The sequence below is a fragment of the Nerophis ophidion genome, linkage group LG19 (genome assembly GCF_033978795.1).
Source record: "Nerophis ophidion isolate RoL-2023_Sa linkage group LG19, RoL_Noph_v1.0, whole genome shotgun sequence".
Lineage (NCBI taxonomy): Eukaryota > Metazoa > Chordata > Actinopteri > Syngnathiformes > Syngnathidae > Nerophis > Nerophis ophidion.
In genome coordinates, this window is record NC_084629.1 from 38,803,083 (window position 1) to 38,825,509 (window position 22,427).

General features: G+C 41.5%; 1 protein-coding gene across 2 annotated transcripts in view; it reads right to left on the reverse strand.

The window, feature by feature from the left end:
• Positions 1-519: 519 nt before the first annotated feature.
• Positions 520-22,427, reverse strand: part of grb14 (growth factor receptor-bound protein 14) — a 37,664-nt gene continuing 15,756 nt past the window's right edge. For both annotated transcript variants that reach the window (XM_061879941.1, XM_061879940.1), the window contains 10 exons: positions 22,253-22,327; positions 22,042-22,179; positions 17,915-18,025; positions 17,752-17,847; positions 16,133-16,195; positions 14,285-14,401; positions 14,153-14,222; positions 13,992-14,079; positions 7,640-7,733; positions 520-3,929 (listed from right to left, as the gene is read on the reverse strand). In XM_061879941.1, the coding sequence (XP_061735925.1) occupies positions 3,723-3,929; positions 7,640-7,733; positions 13,992-14,079; positions 14,153-14,222; positions 14,285-14,401; positions 16,133-16,195; positions 17,752-17,847; positions 17,915-18,025; positions 22,042-22,179; positions 22,253-22,327 (1,059 nt within the window). In that variant the 3' untranslated portion in view covers positions 520-3,722. The remainder of the gene's footprint in view (positions 3,930-7,639; positions 7,734-13,991; positions 14,080-14,152; positions 14,223-14,284; positions 14,402-16,132; positions 16,196-17,751; positions 17,848-17,914; positions 18,026-22,041; positions 22,180-22,252; positions 22,328-22,427) is intronic.

Sequence of the window (22,427 nt, forward strand, 5' to 3'; positions counted from 1 at the left end):
TGTCAGATTGTCTGATAGACACAGTGTCAGATTGTCTGATATACACAGTATCAGATTGTGTGATAGACACAGTATCAGATTGTCTGACGGGCACAATATCAGATTGTCTGACATACACAGTGTCAGATTGTCTGATAGACACAGTATCAGATTGTCTGATATACACAGTGTCAGATTGTCTGATATAGACAGTATCAGATTGTCTGACAGACACAGTATCAGATTGTCTGATAGACACAGTGTCAGATTGTCTGATAGACACAGTATCAGATTGTCTGACAGACACAGTATCAGATTGTCTGATAGATACAGTGTCAGATTGTCTGATATACACAGTATCAGATTGTCTGATAGACACAGTATCAGATTGTGTGTAATAGACACAGAATAAGATTGTGTGATAGACACAGTATCAGATTGTCTGATGGACACAGTATGAGATTGTGTGATGGACACAGTATCGGAGTCTATATGAGGATAATGAGATGATACAGGTGTTGACACAAAAATACTTTATGAAGTCTGCAGGATATGAACAGATGATCCAGAACAAGTTAAAGGAGATTCCATGAACGATATCACACTGCTTGTAGTTTAGAAGAAATAAAAGTGTTGTGATAAAAAAAAATGAAAACCTGTCCAAGTAGTCTCAAATACTGACCTGGATAAGTAGTCCCAAATACTGACTTGGACAAGTAGTCCCAAATACTGACCTGGACAAGTAGTCTCAAATACTGACCTGGACAAGTAGTCTCAAATACTGACCTGGACTAAAACTGATCCAATATAATATTCACTTTGATCTCCTGTAGAGTAGTCTTCATCCTGTGAGGCCCTGCTGGTCCTGGTCCTGGTCCTGGTTGTCTAAGTCTGGTCCTGGTTGTCACACCCTAATCCTGGTTGTCAAAGTCTGGTCCTGGTCGTCACACACTGGTCCTGGTCGTCACATCCTGGTTCTGGTTGTCACACCCTGGTCCTGATTGTTACATGCTGGTCCTGGTCGTCACACCCCGGTCCTGGTTGTCACACACTGGTCCTGGTTGTCACATCCTGGTTCTGGTTGTCACACCCTGGTCCTGGTTGTCACACCCTGGTCCTGGTTGTCAAAGTCTGGTCCTGGTCGTCACACACTGGTCCTGGTCGTCACACACTGGTCCTGGTCGTCACACCCTGGTCCTGGTCGTCACACCCTGGTCCTGGTTGTCACATGCTGGTCCTGGTCGTCACACGCTGGTCCTGGTCGTCACATCCTGGTTCTGGTTGTCACACCCTGGTCCTGGTTGTCACACACTGGTCCTGGTCGTCACATCCTGGTCCTGTTCGTCACACACTGGTCCTGGTTGTCACACCCTGGTCCTGGTTGTCACATGCTGGTCCTGGTCGTCACACTCTGGTCCTGGTTGTCACACACTGGTCCTGGTCGTCACACCCTGGTTCTGGTTGTCACATCCTGGTCCTGGTCGTCACACGCTGGTCCTGGTCGTCACACCCTGGTCCTGGTTGTCAAAGTCTGGTCCTGGTCGTCACACACTGGTCCTGGTCGTCACACCCTGGTTCTGGTTGTCACACCCTGGTTCTGGTTGTCACATGCTGGTCCTGGTTGTCACACCCTGGTCCTGGTTGTCACATGCTCGTCCTGGTCGTCACACCCTGGTCCTGGTTGTCAAAGTCTGGTCCTGGTCGTCACACACTGGTCCTGGTTGTCACATGATGGTCCTGGACGTCACACCCTGGTCCTGGTTGTCACATGATGGTCTTGGTCGTCACACCCTGATCCTGGTTGTCACATGATTGTCCTGGTCGTCACACCCTGGTCGTGTTTGTCAAAGGCTGGTCCTGGTTGTCAAAGCCTGGTCCTGGTTGTCACACCCTAATCCTGGTTGTCAAAGTCTGGTCCTGGTCGTCACACACTGGTCCTGGTCGTCACATCCTGGTTCTGGTTGTCACACCCTGGTCCTGATTGTTACATGCTGGTCCTGGTCGTCACACCCCGGTCCTGGTTGTCACACACTGGTCCTGGTTGTCACATCCTGGTTCTGGTTGTCACACCCTGGTCCTGGTTGTCACACCCTGGTCCTGGTTGTCAAAGTCTGGTCCTGGTCGTCACACACTGGTCCTGGTCGTCACACACTGGTCCTGGTCGTCACACCCTGGTCCTGGTCGTCACACCCTGGTCCTGGTTGTCACATGCTGGTCCTGGTCGTCACACGCTGGTCCTGGTCGTCACACCCTGGTTCTGGTTGTCACACCCTGGTCCTGGTTGTCACACACTGGTCCTGGTCGTCACATCCTGGTCCTGTTCGTCACACACTGGTCCTGGTTGTCACACCCTGGTCCTGGTTGTCACATGCTGGTCCTGGTCGTCACACTCTGGTCCTGGTTGTCACACACTGGTCCTGGTCGTCACATCCTGGTTCTGGTTGTCACACCCTGGTCCTGATTGTTACATGCTGGTCCTGGTCGTCACACCCCGGTCCTGGTTGTCACACACTGGTCCTGGTTGTCACATCCTGGTTCTGGTTGTCACACCCTGGTCCTGGTTGTCACACCCTGGTCCTGGTTGTCAAAGTCTGGTCCTGGTCGTCACACACTGGTCCTGGTCGTCACACACTGGTCCTGGTCGTCACACCCTGGTCCTGGTCGTCACACCCTGGTCCTGGTTGTCACATGCTGGTCCTGGTCGTCACACGCTGGTCCTGGTCGTCACATCCTGGTTCTGGTTGTCACACCCTGGTCCTGGTTGTCACACACTGGTCCTGGTCGTCACATCCTGGTCCTGTTCGTCACACACTGGTCCTGGTTGTCACACCCTGGTCCTGGTTGTCACATGCTGGTCCTGGTCGTCACACTCTGGTCCTGGTTGTCACACACTGGTCCTGGTCGTCACACCCTGGTTCTGGTTGTCACATCCTGGTCCTGGTCGTCACACGCTGGTCCTGGTCGTCACACCCTGGTCCTGGTTGTCAAAGTCTGGTCCTGGTCGTCACACACTGGTCCTGGTTGTCACACCCTGGTTCTGGTTGTCACACCCTGGTTCTGGTTGTCACATGCTGGTCCTGGTTGTCACACCCTGGTCCTGGTTGTCACATGCTCGTCCTGGTCGTCACACCCTGGTCCTGGTTGTCAAAGTCTGGTCCTGGTCGTCACACACTGGTCCTGGTTGTCACATGATGGTCCTGGATGTCACACCCTGGTCCTGGTTGTCACATGATGGTCTTGGTCGTCACACCCTGATCCTGGTTGTCACATGATTGTCCTGGTCGTCACACCCTGGTCGTGTTTGTCAAAGGCTGGTCCTGGTTGTCAAAGCCTGGTCCTGGTTGTCAAAGTATGGTCCTGGTTGTCAAAGTGTGGTCTTGGTGGTCAAAGTCTGGTCCTGGTTGTCAAAGTCTGGTCCTGGTTGTCAAAGTATGGTCCTGGTTGTCAAAGTGCGGTCCTGGTTGTCACAAAGTGGTCCTGCTTGTCAAAGTACGGTCCTGCTTGTCAAAATACGTTGCTGGTTGTCACACGGTGGTCCTGGTTTTTAAAGTATGGTCCTGGTTGTCAAAATATGTTCCTGGTTGTCACAAGGTGGTCCCATAAGTCAAAGTGTGGTCCTGGTTTTACAGGCTGGCCCTGGTTGTCAAAGTCTGGTCCTGGTCGACACAACCTGGTTCTGGTTGTCAAAGTCTGGTCCTGATTGTCACACGCTGGTCCTGGTTGTCAAAGTGTGGTCCTGGTTGTCACAAGGTGGTCTTGGCTGTTACAAAGTGGTCCTGGTTGTCAAGGTGTGGTCCTGGTTGTCTCAAGGTGGTCCTGGTACAGTGATGTTTGAGTTTGCAGGGCAGCACGCCCCGGTTGAGCTGGTAGAAGTCCACCAGCTGAATCAAGTCCAAGAAGCGCGTGTGACCGTCGTCCAGACTGTGGACCGAGTCCCCTTCGTCCTGGACCTGCAGTGTGGTACAAGACGGAGCTGAGAACCAACACCAGACCCGGACCTCTGCTCCATGTGGCCACTAGAGGGTGCTGTCTCTCACATGGTGCCATGGACCTGAGCTCACCTGCATAGTCATCTCTAATAAAACTATTAAAGTCTACGACTCTTTTAAAAAACTTTTTAAATTAAATAAATATTTTGACCTGATCACCCTGGTATCGATCACACCCTGATATCACATACTTGTTTATCCACACCTCTTACACAACCTCAAACCGTTGTGTAAATGGTAAATAAAAAGAGAATACAACAAATCCTTTTCAACGTATATTCAACTGAATAGACTGCAAAGATGATATTTTTTATGGCGAAGCATTTCTGGGTGTTGTTGATAAAAGGCTGTGGCTTTGCGTAGTAGAGTTTTAACTTGCACTTGCAGATGTAGCGACCGACTGCAGTTGCTGACGGTGGTTTTCCGAAGTGTTCCCGAGCCCACGTGGTGATATCCTTTACACACCAATGTCGCTTTTTGATGCGGTGCACGGGCATTCAATGTTGGTTTTCAGCCTCGCCGCTTATGTGCGGTGATTTCTCCAGATTCTTTGAACCTTTTGATGATATTACGGAGCGTAGATGGTGAAATCCCTAAATTCCTTGCAATAGCTGCCTGAGAAATGTTGCTCTTGAACAAATTGCTCAGGCATTTGTTGACAAAGTGGTGACTCTCGCCCCACTCTTGTTTGTGAACGACAGAGCATTTCACGGAAGCTGCTTTTAAACCCAATCATGGCGCCCACCTGTTCCCATTTAGCCTGTTCACCTGTGGCATGTTCCAAATAAGTCTTTGATGAGCATTCCTCAACTTTATCAGTCTTTTTTGCCACCTGTTTCAGCTTATTCACATTCCAAATGAGCTAATATTTACAAAAAATAACAAAGTTTACCAGTTCCGATGTTAAATATCTTGTCTTTGCAGTCTATTCAGTTGAATATAAGTTGAAAAGGATTTTCAAATTATTGAATTCTGTTTTAATTTACCATTTACACAACGTGACAACTTCCCGGGTGTTGTTGACATGCCGTGTAGCGACGATGACAATCCAACCATTAGTACTATGTTAATATTAATGTTTATTTCCTGTCAATATTAGCTCCTTTCTGCTTGAACATTAATAAATACTTTCGTATGTTGTTTCAAGCTAGCTTAGCGGTTAGCTTAGTTATTAACACGCCTGCTCTCTGTGTGTAACATGTTTAATCTCATCTTCCAGCATTAATATTACTTGATTATGATACTTTATAGTAATACTTATGATATTCTAAATTCTGTCGTTTTTAGATGGTAATTGACAAGAAAGGAGTGGCGGCACACTGTGTACGGGGGCACAGAAATAGCCGCCAGCTTGTTAGCCGGGAGAATCAAAACAAATACGGTGTCAACCAGAGGGGATAATTATTAAAAGCCATGAATCAGCAACAGTGATAACTCGAGGTGTATACCGAGTACCGGTATTTGTTGGTATCGGTTCTCGAATTGGGTTGATACAGAAGGACAAATGTTACAGCTATTTGTATTTTTTATTTCTTAATATAAAGAACCCTAACCCGTAATTACGACAGGCTGTTGAAGTCACTTAAAAAAAGACTTGGAATAATGACAAATAAGGATGCAACACCACAGAAAAGTTTGTAACAATAAGATACACCATCAAAACTGGTAGGAATATCGATATTGGTATCGGTAAAATCTTAAGGATGTATACATTTGTAGCGATCAAGAAAGTGGGTCGATACTGATTACTGACCATCGGATTGGCTCAATCGGAATTAAGATGCGTCAAATGATGTATTTGCCAACTTGTCAATACGGTTCCACGGTATACTGGTACTCGTTTAGTACCGCGATACTAATGGATGATATTCCGTACTATACCACCTCTAAAAAGTACCGGTTCCCCCGGAGTACTTACAAGTAGATAGAGAAGGGAGAACGGACGCATTTTGGTGTAAAAAGTCAAGAAAAAGGTGAAGTTATAACACTGAAACACCCTCAGGAAGAGCTGATTTAAGACATGGCTAGCTCGCTAGCGGCTAACGTCCATCCTCAGTGTTTTAGCTATTTCTAAATCATTAATCCTGGCCTCCATGGCGACAAATAAAGTAAGTTTCTTACAAGTATTATTATCGCAATAGCTTGCTGCTAACAAAAGCTAGCGCGCCTGAATGTAAACAAACGCCATGGGTGGATCTACACCTGACATCCACTATAATGATACCAAGCACAGGAGCGTATCTAGTCGATACTACTATATACTATATTTTTTCTATTTAAAAAAATAATATTATGTTTATAAAGTCAGTAAATATGTCCCTGGACACATGAGGACTTTGATGTATGATACTGTAACTGCTTGCTATCAGATCGATACCTTAATATGTGGTATCATCCAAAACTAATGTCAGGTATCAAAGAAGAGAAGAATAAGTGATTTTTACATTGAACAGAAGTGTCGATAGAACATGTTAAAACAGAAAACAACAAGACACCTACCCTTTACATCAGTGTTTTTTAACCATAATAGTATTGGTGTATTATATTTTATTGTATGATGCTGTAACTACTTGGTATCGTCGATACCTGAATGTGTGGTATCATCCAAAATTAATGTCAAGTATCAAAGAAGAGAAGAATAAGTGATTATTGCATTTTAACAGAAGTGTAGATAAAACATGTTAAAACAGAAAATAAGCAGATATTTACAGTAAATGAACAAGTGGATTAATCATCATTTTTTTACAGTTTGTCCCTCATAATGTGTACAAAATAATACGTAGATAAATGACACGATATGTTACTGCATATGTCAGCAGACTAATTAGGAGTCTTTTTTGTGTTTATCAATCAGTCAATCAATCAATTAATGTTTACTTATATAGCCCTAAATCCTTAGTGTCTCAAAGGCCTCCACAAACCACTACGACATCCTCGGTAGGCCCACATAAGGGCAAGGAAAACTCACACCCAGTGGGACGTCGGTGACAATGATGACTAAGAACCCTGGAGAGGACGAAAGCAATTTACTTACAATGGGAGACCGGGCTTTCTGTGGAACGCTCTCCCTGACCACCTGAGGGTACCACAGACTGTGGATGCTTTTAAAAAAAGTTTAAAAACTTTTCTTTTTTTAAAAAGCCTTTTTTTTTAGATGTATGCATACTAGTTATAGCTATTAGGCTGTGCCAGTTGTTTTTTTGTTATTAACTTTTATTTTTAATAGACTGTAGAACTTTGAGGTTGTTCGCTGAATGTAAAGTGCTTTTTACAGATAAAATCTATTATTATTATTGTTACTACTACTAAAAGACAAGTTGTCTAGTACGTTCACTATTTTATTGAAGGACTAAATGACAATAATATAGATATGTTTCATGTACATTACATTTTTTTGTTAAAATAAAGACAATAATAGCATTTTCGGTGGTGCCCTTCATTTAGAAAAGTATCGAAAAGTATCAAAATATTGGTATCGGGACAACACTACAAGGCTATTAAACTTCTTCTGCATTTTTTAAAAATATGTTTGCAATGAAATCAATAATGTGAAAATTGACAGTTAATTTTTTTTACACCGACGCCCGTGAATAAATCGTGACGGACTTGCCAAAGACCGGCCTTCAGAATAAGAGACAATGACTTTTATTTTGTTTAAGGCGCTCACTCACCGGTAATATTTGGAAGTGTTTGACTTTCTGCATGTGGCACAGCGACAGCACGAAGGTCTTGGGCTTGCTTTGGCTTTCCCTCACAAGAAACAACCTGAAAACAAAACGAAAATGATTCAAATCACGTATTTTTAATCACCAAAATAAAACATTTTTGAATGATTCCAAGCAGATTCTGTCATTAACTGGGTTATTCACCAGGGAGCACTGCCACCTGGTGGTGTTTTATTGCTACTGCAGTGGACTGTCAACTCTATTAAATGTTTATTAGAGTCTATGTGGTTGTTTAGGGCCACAACCACTAGGGGGCATACTGTAACTCAGGACATATATATATATTTTTTTTAATTATTTATTTAAATTCATTTTCTACCGCATGTCTCTCTCATAAATGTTGAAATAAAATACATTTTTGCAGTCAAAGTTTTAAAGAATGAGGTTGTTTGGGTTGAAATGAGAAAATGTGTATGGGATGCTCGGCTAGCTACACACCCAAAATAAAATACCTCACGTTAGGATAGAAGAAAGGTAAGGTAAGAAAGGATAAATATATGTTGACGTTTCACATTTGCCTGTCACTGTTTCTGAACCGCACGGCTAGGTTTTGGGTCAGCGCCGCCATAGGGGCTCCTTGGACCTCTTTTACAGATGTGTGAAAATAGAACAAAATGTATATTTTTTTTGTTTTACTAGGAGGACACAAACCTTCCTCATTGATAGAAATGCCGCTGTTTGTACTAAAGCTGCTTCACTGGTGATTGTAGTCGGCAAGCACCATTTTGTCCTACTAATTTAATCGATCCTTGAACTCACCATAGTTTGTTTACATGCACAACTTTCTCCCACAGGAAGACACCTTCTTCGTCTCATTTTGTCCGCCAAACTTTTTACGCTGTGCGTGAAGGCACGGAGGTGAGCTCTGTTGATGTTATTGACTTGTTGGAGGGCTAATTAGTCCGCCGGTTGGTAGACAGTTTGCCATAGCCAATCAGATGACGTGTTGTTGGACAGTAGCCCATATAGGTAGTAGCCTTACGTTAAAACGTGACAGCAATTGGATTTTCCCAAGCGAAAATTGGCGAAAATCAGGAAGTGGCACTGGGGCCATACCCTTACCCGGCCAGCGGAGAAATCATTGGTTTTCAATTTTTTACCTATATATTTTATTCATTTATTTTTCCACAGCTAATATGTATTTTTACAATCATTTAATTTTGACAGTATCACGTAAGATGTGTTTTAAATGCGGGTTTATTGATTTTTAAAACATTTTTGGTGTGTTTCTGTGTAGTCTTTCTTCAGCCGTGGTCATGTGGTGACATAAATGATGGTATTTTGAGGGGTGTTTATTGAAGTCTAGGTAGCCTTACGTTAAATGTGACGGCGATTGGATTTTCACTTGTCTCTCCCAAGCGAGTATCTAAACAAATAAATTTGCAAAAAGCAGGAAGTGGCACTGGGGCCATACCTGTACCCGGCCAGCGGAGAAATCATTGATTTTCAATTTTTTACCTATATATTTTATTTATTTATTTTTCCACAGTTAATATGTATTTTAACAATCATTTAATTTTGACAGTACCACCTAAGATGTGTTTTAAATGCAGGTTTATTGATTTTTAAAGCATTTTTGGTGTGTTTCTGTGTAGTATTTCTTCAGCCGTGGTCATGTAGTGACATAAATGATGGTATTGTGAGGGGTGTTTATTGAAGTCTAGGTAGCCTTACGTTAAATGTGACTGCGATTGGATTTCCACTTGTCTCTCCCAAGCGAGTATCTAATCATAAGTTTTAAATTGGCGAAAAGCAGGAAGTGGCACTGGGGTCATACCCGTACCCGGCCAGCGGAGAAATCATTGGTTTTCAATTTTTTACCTATATATTTTATTTATTTATTTTTCCATAGTTAATATGTATTTTTACAATCATTTAATTTTGACAGTATCGTGTAAGATGTGTTTTAAATGCAGGTTTATTGATTTTTAAAGCATTTTTGGTGTGTTTCTGTGTAGTATTTCTTCAGCCGTGGTCATGTGGTGACATAAATGATGGTATTTTGAGGGGTGTTTATTGAAGTCTAGGTAGCCTTACGTTAAATGTGACTGTGATTGGATTTTCACTTGTCTCTCCCGAGCAAGTATCCAATCATAAGTTTTAAATTGGCGAAAAGCAGGAAGTGGCACTGGGGCCATACCCGTACCCGGCCAGCGGAGAAATCATTGGTTTTCAATTTTTTACCTATATATTTTATTTATTTATTTTTCCATAGTTAATATGTATTTTTACAATCATTTAATTTTGACAGTATCGTGTAAGATGTGTTTTAAATGCAGGTTTATTGATTTTTAAAGCATTTTTGGTGTGTTTCTGTGTAGTATTTCTTCAGCCGTGGTCATGTGGTGACATAAATGATGGTATTTTGAGGGGTGTTTATTGAAGTCTAGGTAGCCTTACGTTAAATGTGACTGTGATTGGATTTTCACTTGTCTCTCCCGAGCAAGTATCCAATCATAAGTTTTAAATTGGCGAAAAGCAGGAAGTGGCACTGGGGCCATACCCGTACCCGGCCAGTGGAGAAATCATTGGTTTTCAATTTTTTACCTATATATTTTATTTATTTATTTTTCCATAGTTAATATGTATTTTTGCAATCATTTAATTTTGACAGTATCGTGTAAGATGTGTTTTAAATGCGGGTTTATTGATTTTTAAAACATTTTTGGTGTGTTTCTGTGTAGTCTTTCTTCAGCCGTGGTCATGTGATGACATAAATGATGGTATTTTGAGGGGTGTTTATTGAAGTCTAGGTAGCCTTACGTTAAATGTGACCGCGATTGGATTTTCACTTGTCTCTCCCAAGCGAGTATCTAATCATAAGTTTTAAATTAGCGAAAAGCAGGAAGTGGCACTGGGGCCACCATACCTGTACCCGGCCAGCGGAGAAATCATTGGTTTTCAATTTTTTACCTATATATTTTATTTATTTATTTTTCCACAGTTAATATGTCTTTTTACAATCATTTAATTTTGACAGTATCACGTAAGATGTGTTTTAAAAGCGGGTTTATTGATTTTTAAAACATTTTTGGTGTGTTTCTGTGTAGTCTTTCTTCAGCCGTGGTCATGTGGTGACATAAATGATGGTATTTTGAGGGGTGTTTATTGAAGTGTAGGTAGCCTTACGTTAAATGTGACTGCGATTGGATTTTCACTTGTCTCTCCCAAGCGAATATCTAATCATAAGTTTTGAATTAGCGAAAAGCAGGAAGTGGCACTGGGGCCATACCTGTACCCGGCCAGCGGAGAAATCATTGGTTTTCAATTTTTTACCTATATATTTTATTTATTTATTTTTCCACAGTTAATAAGTATTTTAACAATCATTTAATTTTGACAGTACCACCTAAGATATATTTTAAATGCAGGTTTATTGATTTTCAAAACATTTTTGGTGTGTTTCTGTGTAGTATTTCTTCAGCCGTGGTCATGTGGTGACATAAATGATGGTATTTTGAGGGGTGTTTATTGAAGTCTAGGTAGCCTTACGTTAAATGTGACTGTGATTGGATTTTCACTTGTCTCTCCCAAGCGAGTATCTAAACAAATAAATTTGCAAAAAGCACGAAGTGGCACTGGGGCCATACCTGTACCCGGCCAGCGGAGAAATCATTGGTTTTCAATTTTTTACCTATATATTTTATTTATTTATTTTTCCACAGTTAATATGTATTTTTACAATCATTTAATTTTGACAGTACCACCTAAGATGTGTTTTAAATGCAGGTTTATTGATTTTTAAAGCATTTTTGGTGTGTTTCTGTGTAGTATTTCTTCAGCCGTGATCATGTGGTGACATAAATGATGGTATTGTGAGGGGTGTTTATTGAAGTCTAGGTAGCCTTACGTTAAATGTGACTGCGATTGGATTTCCACTTGTCTCTCCCAAGCGAGTATCTAATCATAAGTTTTAAATTGGCGAAAAGCAGGAAGTGGCACTGGGGTCATACCCGTACCCGGCCAGCGGAGAAATCATTGGTTTTCAATTTTTTACCTATATATTTTATTTATTTATTTTTCCATAGTTAATATGTATTTTTACAATCATTTAATTTTGACAGTATCGTGTAAGATGTGTTTTAAATGCAGGTTTATTGATTTTTAAAGCATTTTTGGTGTGTTTCTGTGTAGTATTTCTTCAGCCGTGGTCATGTGGTGACATAAATGATGGTATTTTGAGGGGTGTTTATTGAAGTCTAGGTAGCCTTACGTTAAATGTGACTGTGATTGGATTTTCACTTGTCTCTCCCGAGCAAGTATCCAATCATAAGTTTTAAATTGGCGAAAAGCAGGAAGTGGCACTGGGGCCATACCCGTACCCGGCCAGTGGAGAAATCATTGGTTTTCAATTTTTTACCTATATATTTTATTTATTTATTTTTCCATAGTTAATATGTATTTTTGCAATCATTTAATTTTGACAGTATCGTGTAAGATGTGTTTTAAATGCGGATTTATTGATTTTTAAAACATTTCTGGTGTGTTTCTGTGTAGTCTTTCTTCAGCCGTGGTCATGTGATGACATAAATGATGGTATTTTGAGGGGTGTTTATTGAAGTCTAGGTAGCCTTACGTTAAATGTGACCGCGATTGGATTTTCACTTGTCTCTCCCAAGCGAGTATCTAATCATAAGTTTTAAATTAGCGAAAAGCAGGAAGTGGCACTGGGGCCACCATACCTGTACCCGGCCAGCGGAGAAATCATTGGTTTTCAATTTTTTACCTATATATTTTATTTATTTATTTTTCCACAGTTAATATGTCTTTTTACAATCATTTAATTTTGACAGTATCACGTAAGATGTGTTTTAAAAGCGGGTTTATTGATTTTTAAAACATTTTTGGTGTGTTATTGTGTAGTCTTTCTTCAGCCGTGGTCATGTGGTGACATAAATGATGGTATTTTGAGGGGTGTTTATTGAAGTGTAGGTAGCCTTACGTTAAATGTGACTGCGATTGGATTTTCACTTGTCTCTCCCAAGCGAATATCTAATCATAAGTTTTGAATTAGCGAAAAGCAGGAAGTGGCACTGGGGCCATACCTGTACCCGGCCAGCGGAGAAATCATTGGTTTTCAATTTTTTACCTATATATTTTATTTATTTATTTTTCCACAGTTAATAAGTATTTTAACAATCATTTAATTTTGACAGTACCACCTAAGATATATTTTAAATGCAGGTTTATTGATTTTCAAAACATTTTTGGTGTGTTTCTGTGAAGTATTTCTTCAGCCGTGGTCAAGTGGTGACATAAATGATGGTATTTTGAGGGGTGTTTATTGAAGTCTAGGTAGCCTTACGTTAAATGTGACTGTGATTGGGTTTTCACTTGTCTCTCCCAAGCGAGTATCTAAACAAATAAATTGGCGAAAAGCAGGAAGTGGCACTGGGGCCATACCCGTACCCGGCCAGTGGAGAAATCATTGGTTTTCAATTTTTTACCTATATATTTTATTTATTTATTTTTCCATAGTTAATATGTATTTTTGCAATCATTTAATTTTGACAGTATCGTGTAAGATGTGTTTTAAATGCGGGTTTATTGATTTTTAAAACATTTTTGGTGTGTTTCTGTGTAGTATTTCTTCAGCCGTGGTCAAGTGGTGACATAAATGATGGTATTTTGAGGGGTGTTTATTGAAGTCTAGGTAGCCTTACGTTAAATGTGACTGCGATTGGATTTTCACTTGTCTCTCCCAAGCGAGTATCTAATCATAAGTTTGAAATTAGCGAAAAGCAGGAAGTGGCACTGGGGCCACCATACCTGTACCCGGCCAGCGGAGAAATCATTGGTTTTCAATTTTTTACCTATATATTTTATTCATTTATTTTTCCACAGTTAATATGTATTTTAACAATCATTTAATTTTGACAGTACCACCTAAAATATATTCTAAATGCAGGTTTATTGATTTTTAAAACATTTTTGGTGTGTTTCTGTGTAGTCTTTCTTCAGCCGTGGTCATGTGGTGACATAAATGATGGTATTTTGAGGGGTGTTTATTGAAGTCTAGGTAGCCTTACGTTAAATGTGACTGCGATTGGATTTTCACTTGTCTCTCCCAAGCGAGTATCTAATCATAAGTTTTAAATTGGCGAAAAGCAGGAAGTGGCACTGGGGCCATACCTGTACCCGGCCAGCGGAGAAATCATCGGTTCTCAGTTTTTTAAACATATATTTTATTTATTTATTTTTCCCCTTGTTTTTTTTACAATCATTTAATTTTGACAGTATCACCGAAGACATGTCTGCTCGAGGTCATGTTGTGATGTCATGCAACAGCGCCCCCTACCCGTCCACTGGACCCTGCTGGGTGATGAGGAGCTGAGCTTCATCCCGAGACATCCGGCCGTAGAACCAAGGCTGAGCTAAATGGAGAGCTGGTACACGTAACGAGTCAGTGCTTTCACTTCGGGACGGGTGTTGTTGACATGGAGCAGACAAGAGTGGCACCTAGAGAGCAGACGGAGCTTTGGGACGCAGACGGACTTCCGTGGGCACTCAGACGCGGGCAGCTCCTCCTCTAAAACACATATTGAGAGCGCATGTCTTGTCACCGCTGACCTTGGGTCTTTGCGGACTCACCCGCCAGGCCAGGCCTTCTTCCAGGGCCGCAGACAGGACTTCCGAGGGCTTCTGGATCACACGACTGTGCTGGCCTGAGAAGTCCATGGCCACCAGGGAGTTCTCCGAGATGCTCCTCTGCAGAAGTCACATCTTTAGGAGTGCCGCGCTTCTCACAACATGCACCAGTAAATACTTCATCAGGATCATAAATGCAGAGTGACAATGATAATAATAGTAATAATAATAATAATATTAATAATAGTAATAATAATAATAATAATAATACAGTGGAATACTCCACACTGTGGAATAAAATGTAAAATATTTAATTCCAAAAAATATTTAATTCCAAATATATGTAAAAAATGACATGGACTACTGAAACATGACCATGGACCACTGAAACATGACCATGGACCACTGAAACATTACCATGGACCACTGAAACATGACCATGGACTACTGAAACATGACCATGGACCACTGAAACATGACCTTGGACCACTGAAACATGACCATGGACCACAGAAACATGACCATGGACCACTGAAACATGACCATGGACCACTGAAACATGACCATGGACTACTGAAACATGACTATGGACTACTGAAACATGACCATGGACCACTGAAACATGACCATGGACCACTGAATCATGACCATGGACCACTGAAACATGACCATGGACTACTGAAACATGACTATGGACCACTGAAACATTACCATGGACCACTGAAACATGACCATGGACTACTAAAACATGACCATGGACCATTGAAACATGACCATGGGCCACAGAGACATGACCATGAACCACTGAAACATGACCATGGACCACTGAGACATGACCATGGACCACTGAAACATGACCATGGACCACTGAAACATGACTATGGACCACAGAAACATTACCATGGGCCACTGAAACATGACCATGGACTACTGAAATATGACCATGGGCCACTGAAACATGACGGTGGACCACTTAAACATCACTATGGACCACTGAAACATGACCATGGACCACAGAAACATTACCATGGGCCAATGAAACATGACCATGGACTACTGAAATATGACCATGGGCCACTGAAACATGACCATGGACCACTGAAACATGACCATGGACCACTGAAAAATGACCATGGACTACTGAAACATGACCATGGGCCACTGAAACATGACCATGGGCCACTGAAACATGACCATGGACCACTGAAACATGACCATGGACCACTGAAACATGACCATGGACCACTGAAACATGACCATGGACCACTGAAACATGACCATGGACCACTGAAACATGACCATGGGCCACTGAAACATGACCATGGACCACTGAAACATGACCATGGACCACTGAAACATGACCATGGACCACTGAAACATGACCATGGACCACTGAAACATGACCATGGACCACTGAAACATGACCATGGACTACTGAAACATGACCATGGACCACTGGAACATGACCTTGGCCCACTGAAACACGACCATGGACCACTGAAACATGACTATGGACCACAGTAACATTACCATGGGCCACTGAAACATGACCATTGACTACTGAAATATGACCATGGGCCACTGAAATATGACCATGGACCATTGAAACATGACCATGGACTACTGAAAAATGACCATGGACTACTGAAACATGACCATGGGCCACTGAAACATGACCATGGACCACTGAAACATGACTATGGACCACTGAAACATGACCATGGACCACTGAAACATGACCATGGACCACTGAAACATGACCATGGACTACTGAAACATGAACATGACCACTGAAACATGACCATGAAGTAACAACACATGTCATAATTAGTATATTTACACAATAATTACCATTGGAGAAGGTTTTTGTTTGTGGTGCGGCAACATGAAGTTGTGGTACAGCTGCATGCCGTACTGAAAGAAAAACAAGAGTTATTTCAAGTCATTTCTTATTAGACACATGATGCTCGTTGTGTTGCTGTTTTGCATTATGCAAATGAGCAGTTGATCAACACAAACTAATCAATATTGTTAAATACCTGGAAAAACATGTTTTACTATCATGAACACGATGTTAAATACACACGTTAAGCAAATAAGTATCTACTGTAAATACAGTAAGAGTCAGTCAGATAGCAAGGTGTTGGTATTTTGATACTTTTCTAAATAAAATGGACCACAAAAAATGTCATTATCGTCTTTAATTGAAATACTTCCAGGATCATACAATAAAATATAACACCTAATAAACCAATTATGATGTAGAGGGTAGGTGTCGCTCTGTTTTCTGTTTTTACATGTTCTATCTACACTTCTGTTCAAATGTAATAATCACTTATTGTTCTCTTCTTTGATACTATACATTAGTTTTGGATGATACCACACATTTAGGTGTCGATCCGATACCAAGTAGTTACAGGATCATACAATAAAATATAATACCTAATAAACCAATTATGATGTAGAGGGTAGGTGTTGCGCTGTTTTCGGTTTTAACATGTTCTATCTACACTTCTGTTCAAATGTAATAATCACTTATACTTCTCTTCTTTGATACTATACATTAGTTTTGGATGATACCAAGCATTCAGGTGTCCATCCGATACCAAGTACTTCCAGGATCATACAATAAAATATAGTACCTAATAAACCAATTCTGATGTGGAGGGTAGGTGTCGCTCTGTTTTCTGTTTTTACATGTTCTATCTACACTTCTGTTCAAATGTAATAATCACTTATACTTCTCTTCTTTGATACTTGACATTAGTTTTGGATGATACCACACATTTAGGTATCGATCCGATACCAAGTAGTTACAGGATCATACATTGGTCATATTCAAAGTCTTCATGTGTCCAGGGACATATTTACTGACTTTATAAATATAATATATATATTAAAACAAAAATTATGCATAAAATATCAATGTACTACTTGGTATCATTACAGTGGACGTCAGGTGTAGATCCACCCATGGTGTTTGTTTACATTGTGTAGTATACGCTGTGTAGTGAAGCATGTTTAGCTATTCCTCATCCTCCAGTTCTATTTGTATAAAACTCACTTTATTTGTCGCCATGGAGACCAGAATTAGTGATTTAGAAGTAGCTAAAACACTGCGGATGGACGTTAGCCGCTAGCAATGTCATAAAGCAGCTCTTCCTGAGGGTGTTTCAGTGCAATAACTTCACCTTTATCTTGACTTTTTACACCAAAATGCGTCCATTCTCCCTTTTCTGTCCACACACTGTCTCTGCTTGTAAGTACTCTGTGTGTGTGCACTGCCGAACATGCTCCTCTGCTGGTAAAACCAGCTTTATTAGTACTGTAATACTATTTTAGTACCAGTGGATCGTACAAATTCGGTACAAACCATGCATCAAATTATATTGGAGTTTGCTTTAAAATAAAAATAAAGGTTTGACTTGAATGAAAAAGTAACAATGATAAGAATAATAACAATAATAAACCTTAAACAAGCGCATGGCTGTGATCCAACAGGTCCTGGTCCTTTCATCGTCCGCACAAAGCAGCTTCATGTCCCGGGGTGAGGAACACTTCATAGACTAGGAAGGAAGCAGGCGTGAAAAACAAGAGAGACCACGTTCATGGCGGCGAGACCAGTCCGACTACCTTCACGCAGAAGCAGAAGTCTGTCGGGGCCCCGTGGAGTTTTTTGCCGGACAAAAGTGTGAAGACGCTGCGCTCAGTAAAGTCCGCCAGGAACTGAAGATGCCACGGTTCCTGTGACACAGTTTACTTTAGTTAGTGCACCACATCAATACGCAGAGCACAGCGGGAGACAGCGTGCAGGCAAAAATGTATATAATGCTTAATCCAAAAATGAACAAAAGTAAAGGACTGCAAAGTAAAGAAAAACAGAATGCTGGACGACAGCAAAGACTTACTGTTGAGCAGCAGACAGCGTCCACAAAGTATACCCGTACAAAGAAGGACGGCGTCCGCACAACTGGTGCAGTCTTGATCGCAAAAACAGAGCAGGTGCGGGGAATAGCTTTGAAAAAGTCGGAACGTGTCTGGCGAGACGAGGATGGTTCGTTGTGATCCCGATACGCAGAGCACAGCAGGAGGCAGCGTGCAGGTAAAAAGGTATCTAATGCTTAAACCGAAAATGAACAAAAGGCAAGTCCCGCAAACGAAAGTAAAACTGAACTCGCTGCAAAGTAAAAAAAAAAAAAAACAGAATGCTGGACGACAGCAAAGACTTACTGCGGAGCAGCAGATGGCGTCCACAAAGTGCGCCCGTACACGACATGGCAATCAACAACGTCCCCACGAAGAAGGACGGCGTCCGCACAACTGGAACGGTCTTAATAGCGAAAACAGAGCAGGTGCGGGGAATAGCTTTGAAAAAGTCGGAACGTGTCGGGCGAGAAGCGGATGGTTTGTTGTGATCCCGATATGCAGAGCACAGCGGGAGGCAGTGTGCAGGTAAAAAGGTATCTAATTCTTAATCCAAACAATGAACAAAAGGCAAGTCCCGCTAGGAGAAGACCCTGAAGCGTCACAATGGGTATGCAAAACAAAAGTAAAAGGCTGCAAAGTAAAGAAAAACAGAAATCTGGACGACAGCAAAGACTTACTGTGGAGCAGCAGACGGCGTCCACAAAGTATACCCGTACAAAGAAGGACGGCGTCCGCACAACCGGAACGGTCTTAATAGCGAAAACAGAGCAGTGCGGGGAATAGCTTTGTAAAAGTCGGAACGTGCCGGTAGAGACGAGGATGGTTTGTCGTGATCCCGACACGCAGAGCACAGCGGGAGGCAGCGTGCAGGTAAAAAGGTGTCTAATGCTTGATCCAAAAAATGAACAAAAGGCAAGTCCCGCAAACGAAAGCAAAACTGAACTGGCTGCAAAGTAAACAAAAATAGAATGCTGGACGACAGCAAAGATTTACTGCGGAGCAGCAGATGGCGTCCACAAAGTGCGCCCGTACACGACATGGCAATCAACAACATCCACACGAAGAAGGACGGCGTCCGCACAACTGGAACGGTCTTAATAGCGAAAACAGAGCAGGTGCAGGGATTAGCTTTGAAAAAGTCGGAACGTGTCGGGCGAGAAGAGGATGGTTCGTTGTGATCCCGATACGCAGAGCACAGCGGGAGGCAGTGTGCAGGTAAAAATGTATCTAATGCTTAATCCAAACAATGAACAAAAGGCAAGTCCCGCTAGGAAAAGACACTGAGGCGTCACGATGGCTATGCAAAAAAAAAGTAAAAGGCTGCAAAGTAAAGAAAAACAGAAATCTGGACGACAGCAAAGACTTACTGTGGAGCAGCAGACGGCGTCCACAAAGTATACCCGTATAAAGAAGGACGGCGACCGCACAACCGGAACGGTCTTAATAGCGAAAACAGAGCAGGTGCGGGGAATAGCTTTGTAAAAGTCGGAACGTGCCGGTCGAGACGAGGATGGTTTGTCGTGATCCCGATACGCAGAGCACAGCGGGAGGCAGCGTGCAGGTAAAAATGTGTCTAATGCTTAAAACAAAAATGAACGAAACAGAAAGGAAAAGGCCATGAAGCATTGGGATGGCTGTGCAAAATCAAAGTAAAACTGAACAGGCTGCAAAGTCAACAAAAAAATCAGAATGCTGGACGACAGCAAATACTTGAACAGCTCAAAGGAAGGCATGAAGCTGCTACAGGGTAACACCAACAAAACAGGAAGGGCCCACCAAAATAACAGCGCAAAACAGGAACTAAAGCACTGTTTGGTCCAAAACATGTTTTGCTAGTTTTGGAATCCAAATAGCAGTGGACAGCTTTTGCTACCACACTCCAATTTTGTGGGGGCCCCTGTCAGTCAGTCAGGGGCCCCAAAGTGTTCCAAGTCTCCCCCCTATAGATTTTCCCCGGACGTCCTGTTCCTCTCGCGTGAAATTCATCTGTGACGTTTCAATCCATAAATGTAAACATGACAGGATATTGTTTGGATGCAGCTCAATTAGCCTGAGCATCGATGTGCCATCTCTTCTCCCTTTTCTCACGGTTAGTTCTGACCTCAAAACACTACTTAAATAGTACAGAAAAAAACTGAATCCTATCACAGAAAGTTACTCAAATGTTCAAAGAAACATTTTACAAAGTGATCACTGCAGACACGTGTTTGCCAATTAAGTCCTTAAATAAAATTGTGAACATTCTAGACAACTTGTCTTTTAGTATTGAGTAAACAAACAAAGACTCCTAATTAGTCTGCAGTAACATATTGTATCATTTATACACCTGTTATTTTGTACACATTATGAGGGACAAACAGTATTAATCCACTTGTTCATTTACTGTTAATATCTGCTTATTTTTCTGTTTTTAACATGTTTTATCTACACTTCTGTTATAATGTAATAATCACTTATTCTTCTCTTCTTTGATACTTTGCATTAGTTTTGGATGATACCACACATTTAGGTATCGATCCAATATCAATGAGTTACAGGATCATACTATAAAATATAATACCTAATAAACCAATTCTGATGTAAAGGGTAGGTGTCGCGCTGTTTTCTGTTTTAACGTGTTCTATCTACACTTCTGTTAAAATGTAATTATCACTTATTCTTCTCTTCTTTGATACTTTGCATTAGTTTTGGATGATACCACACATTTAGGTATCGATCCGATACCAATGAGTTACAGGATCATACTATAAAATATAATACCTAATAAACCAATTCTGATGTAAAGGGTAGGTGTCGCGCTGTTTTCTGTTTTAACATGTTCTATCTACACTTCTGTTAAAATGTAATTAGCACTTATTCTTCTCTTCTTTGATACTTTGCATTGGTTTTGGATGATACCGCACATTTAGGTATCAATCCGATACCAATGAGTTACAGGATCATACTATAAAATATAATACCTAATAAACGAATTCTGATGTAAAGGGTAGGTGTCGCGCGGTTTTCTGTTTTAACATGTTCTATCTAAGCTTCTGTTAAAATGTAATTAGCACTTATTCTTCTCTTCTTTGATACTTTGCATTAGTTTTGGACGATACCACACATTTAGGTATCGATCCGATACCAAGCAGTTAGAGGATCATACATTGGTCATATTCAAAGTCCTCGTGTGTCCAGGGACGTCTTTACCGACTTTATAAACATAATATATATATTTTTAAAAACTGATGCTAAAAATATCATTGAGTTACTTGGTATCATTACAGTGGATGTCAGGTGTAGATCCACCCATGGCGTTTGTTTACATTGTGACGCCGGTGAACCATTGTATCCTCCTACGGTGTGTAGTGAAGCATTTTTATTTATTCCTCGTCCTCCCGTGATAACGGGAGGCCAGGGATTAGTGATTTAGAAGTAGCTAAAACATTGCGGATGGACGTTAGCCGCTAGCCATTTCTTAAAGCAGCTCTTCCTGAGGGTGTTTCAGTGTTATAACTACACCTTTATCTTGACTTTTTACACCAAAATGCATCCTATCTCCCTTTTCTGTCTACACACTGTGTCTGCTTGTAAGTACTCAGTGTGTGCGTGCTGCCGAACATGCTCATCTGCTGGAAAAATCAGCCCTCGAACGGGTGCATTTCAGAGTATAGAACCGTTTTGGATTCATGAGTACTGCGATACTATACTACGTATCTACCACACAACAAACCCTTGCCTGCGATACAGGCTGAAAAGAGTCGATTTCCTGTATCATCAAAATGTATTTAACAACCAGTTTTTGTGCTCAAACTAGGAAAATATCTGGAAGCGTGACGCCGACGTGGACTGACCTTAGAAGTCCCTTTGTTGGAAACGTAGAGCCCAGACCTGCGCAGGACAAAGTACAACTTCTTCCAGGACTTGCGGCTGGGTTCCTTGGTGTGGAGATATCCATGGATCTCTGGACCGGTGCTGGAGCTGAGGAAGATCTGCATCGGGTGGAGGAATCTGTGTTTAGCTTGTCCAGAGCAGGAGTAGAAAGACCACTAGGAAGATTTGGACCTGAACAAGTTGGGAGTGATCCAGCACTCTGTTGGTCTCGCTGGGTATGGACACCATGTGGTCCGGGAAGAAGTCCTAGGATGGATGTCGGTATCTTTACCATACATACTGTATACATCATTTTTACAAATCTTTGGGAAGGCCATTCTAAAACCTTCATTCTAGCCCGATTTAG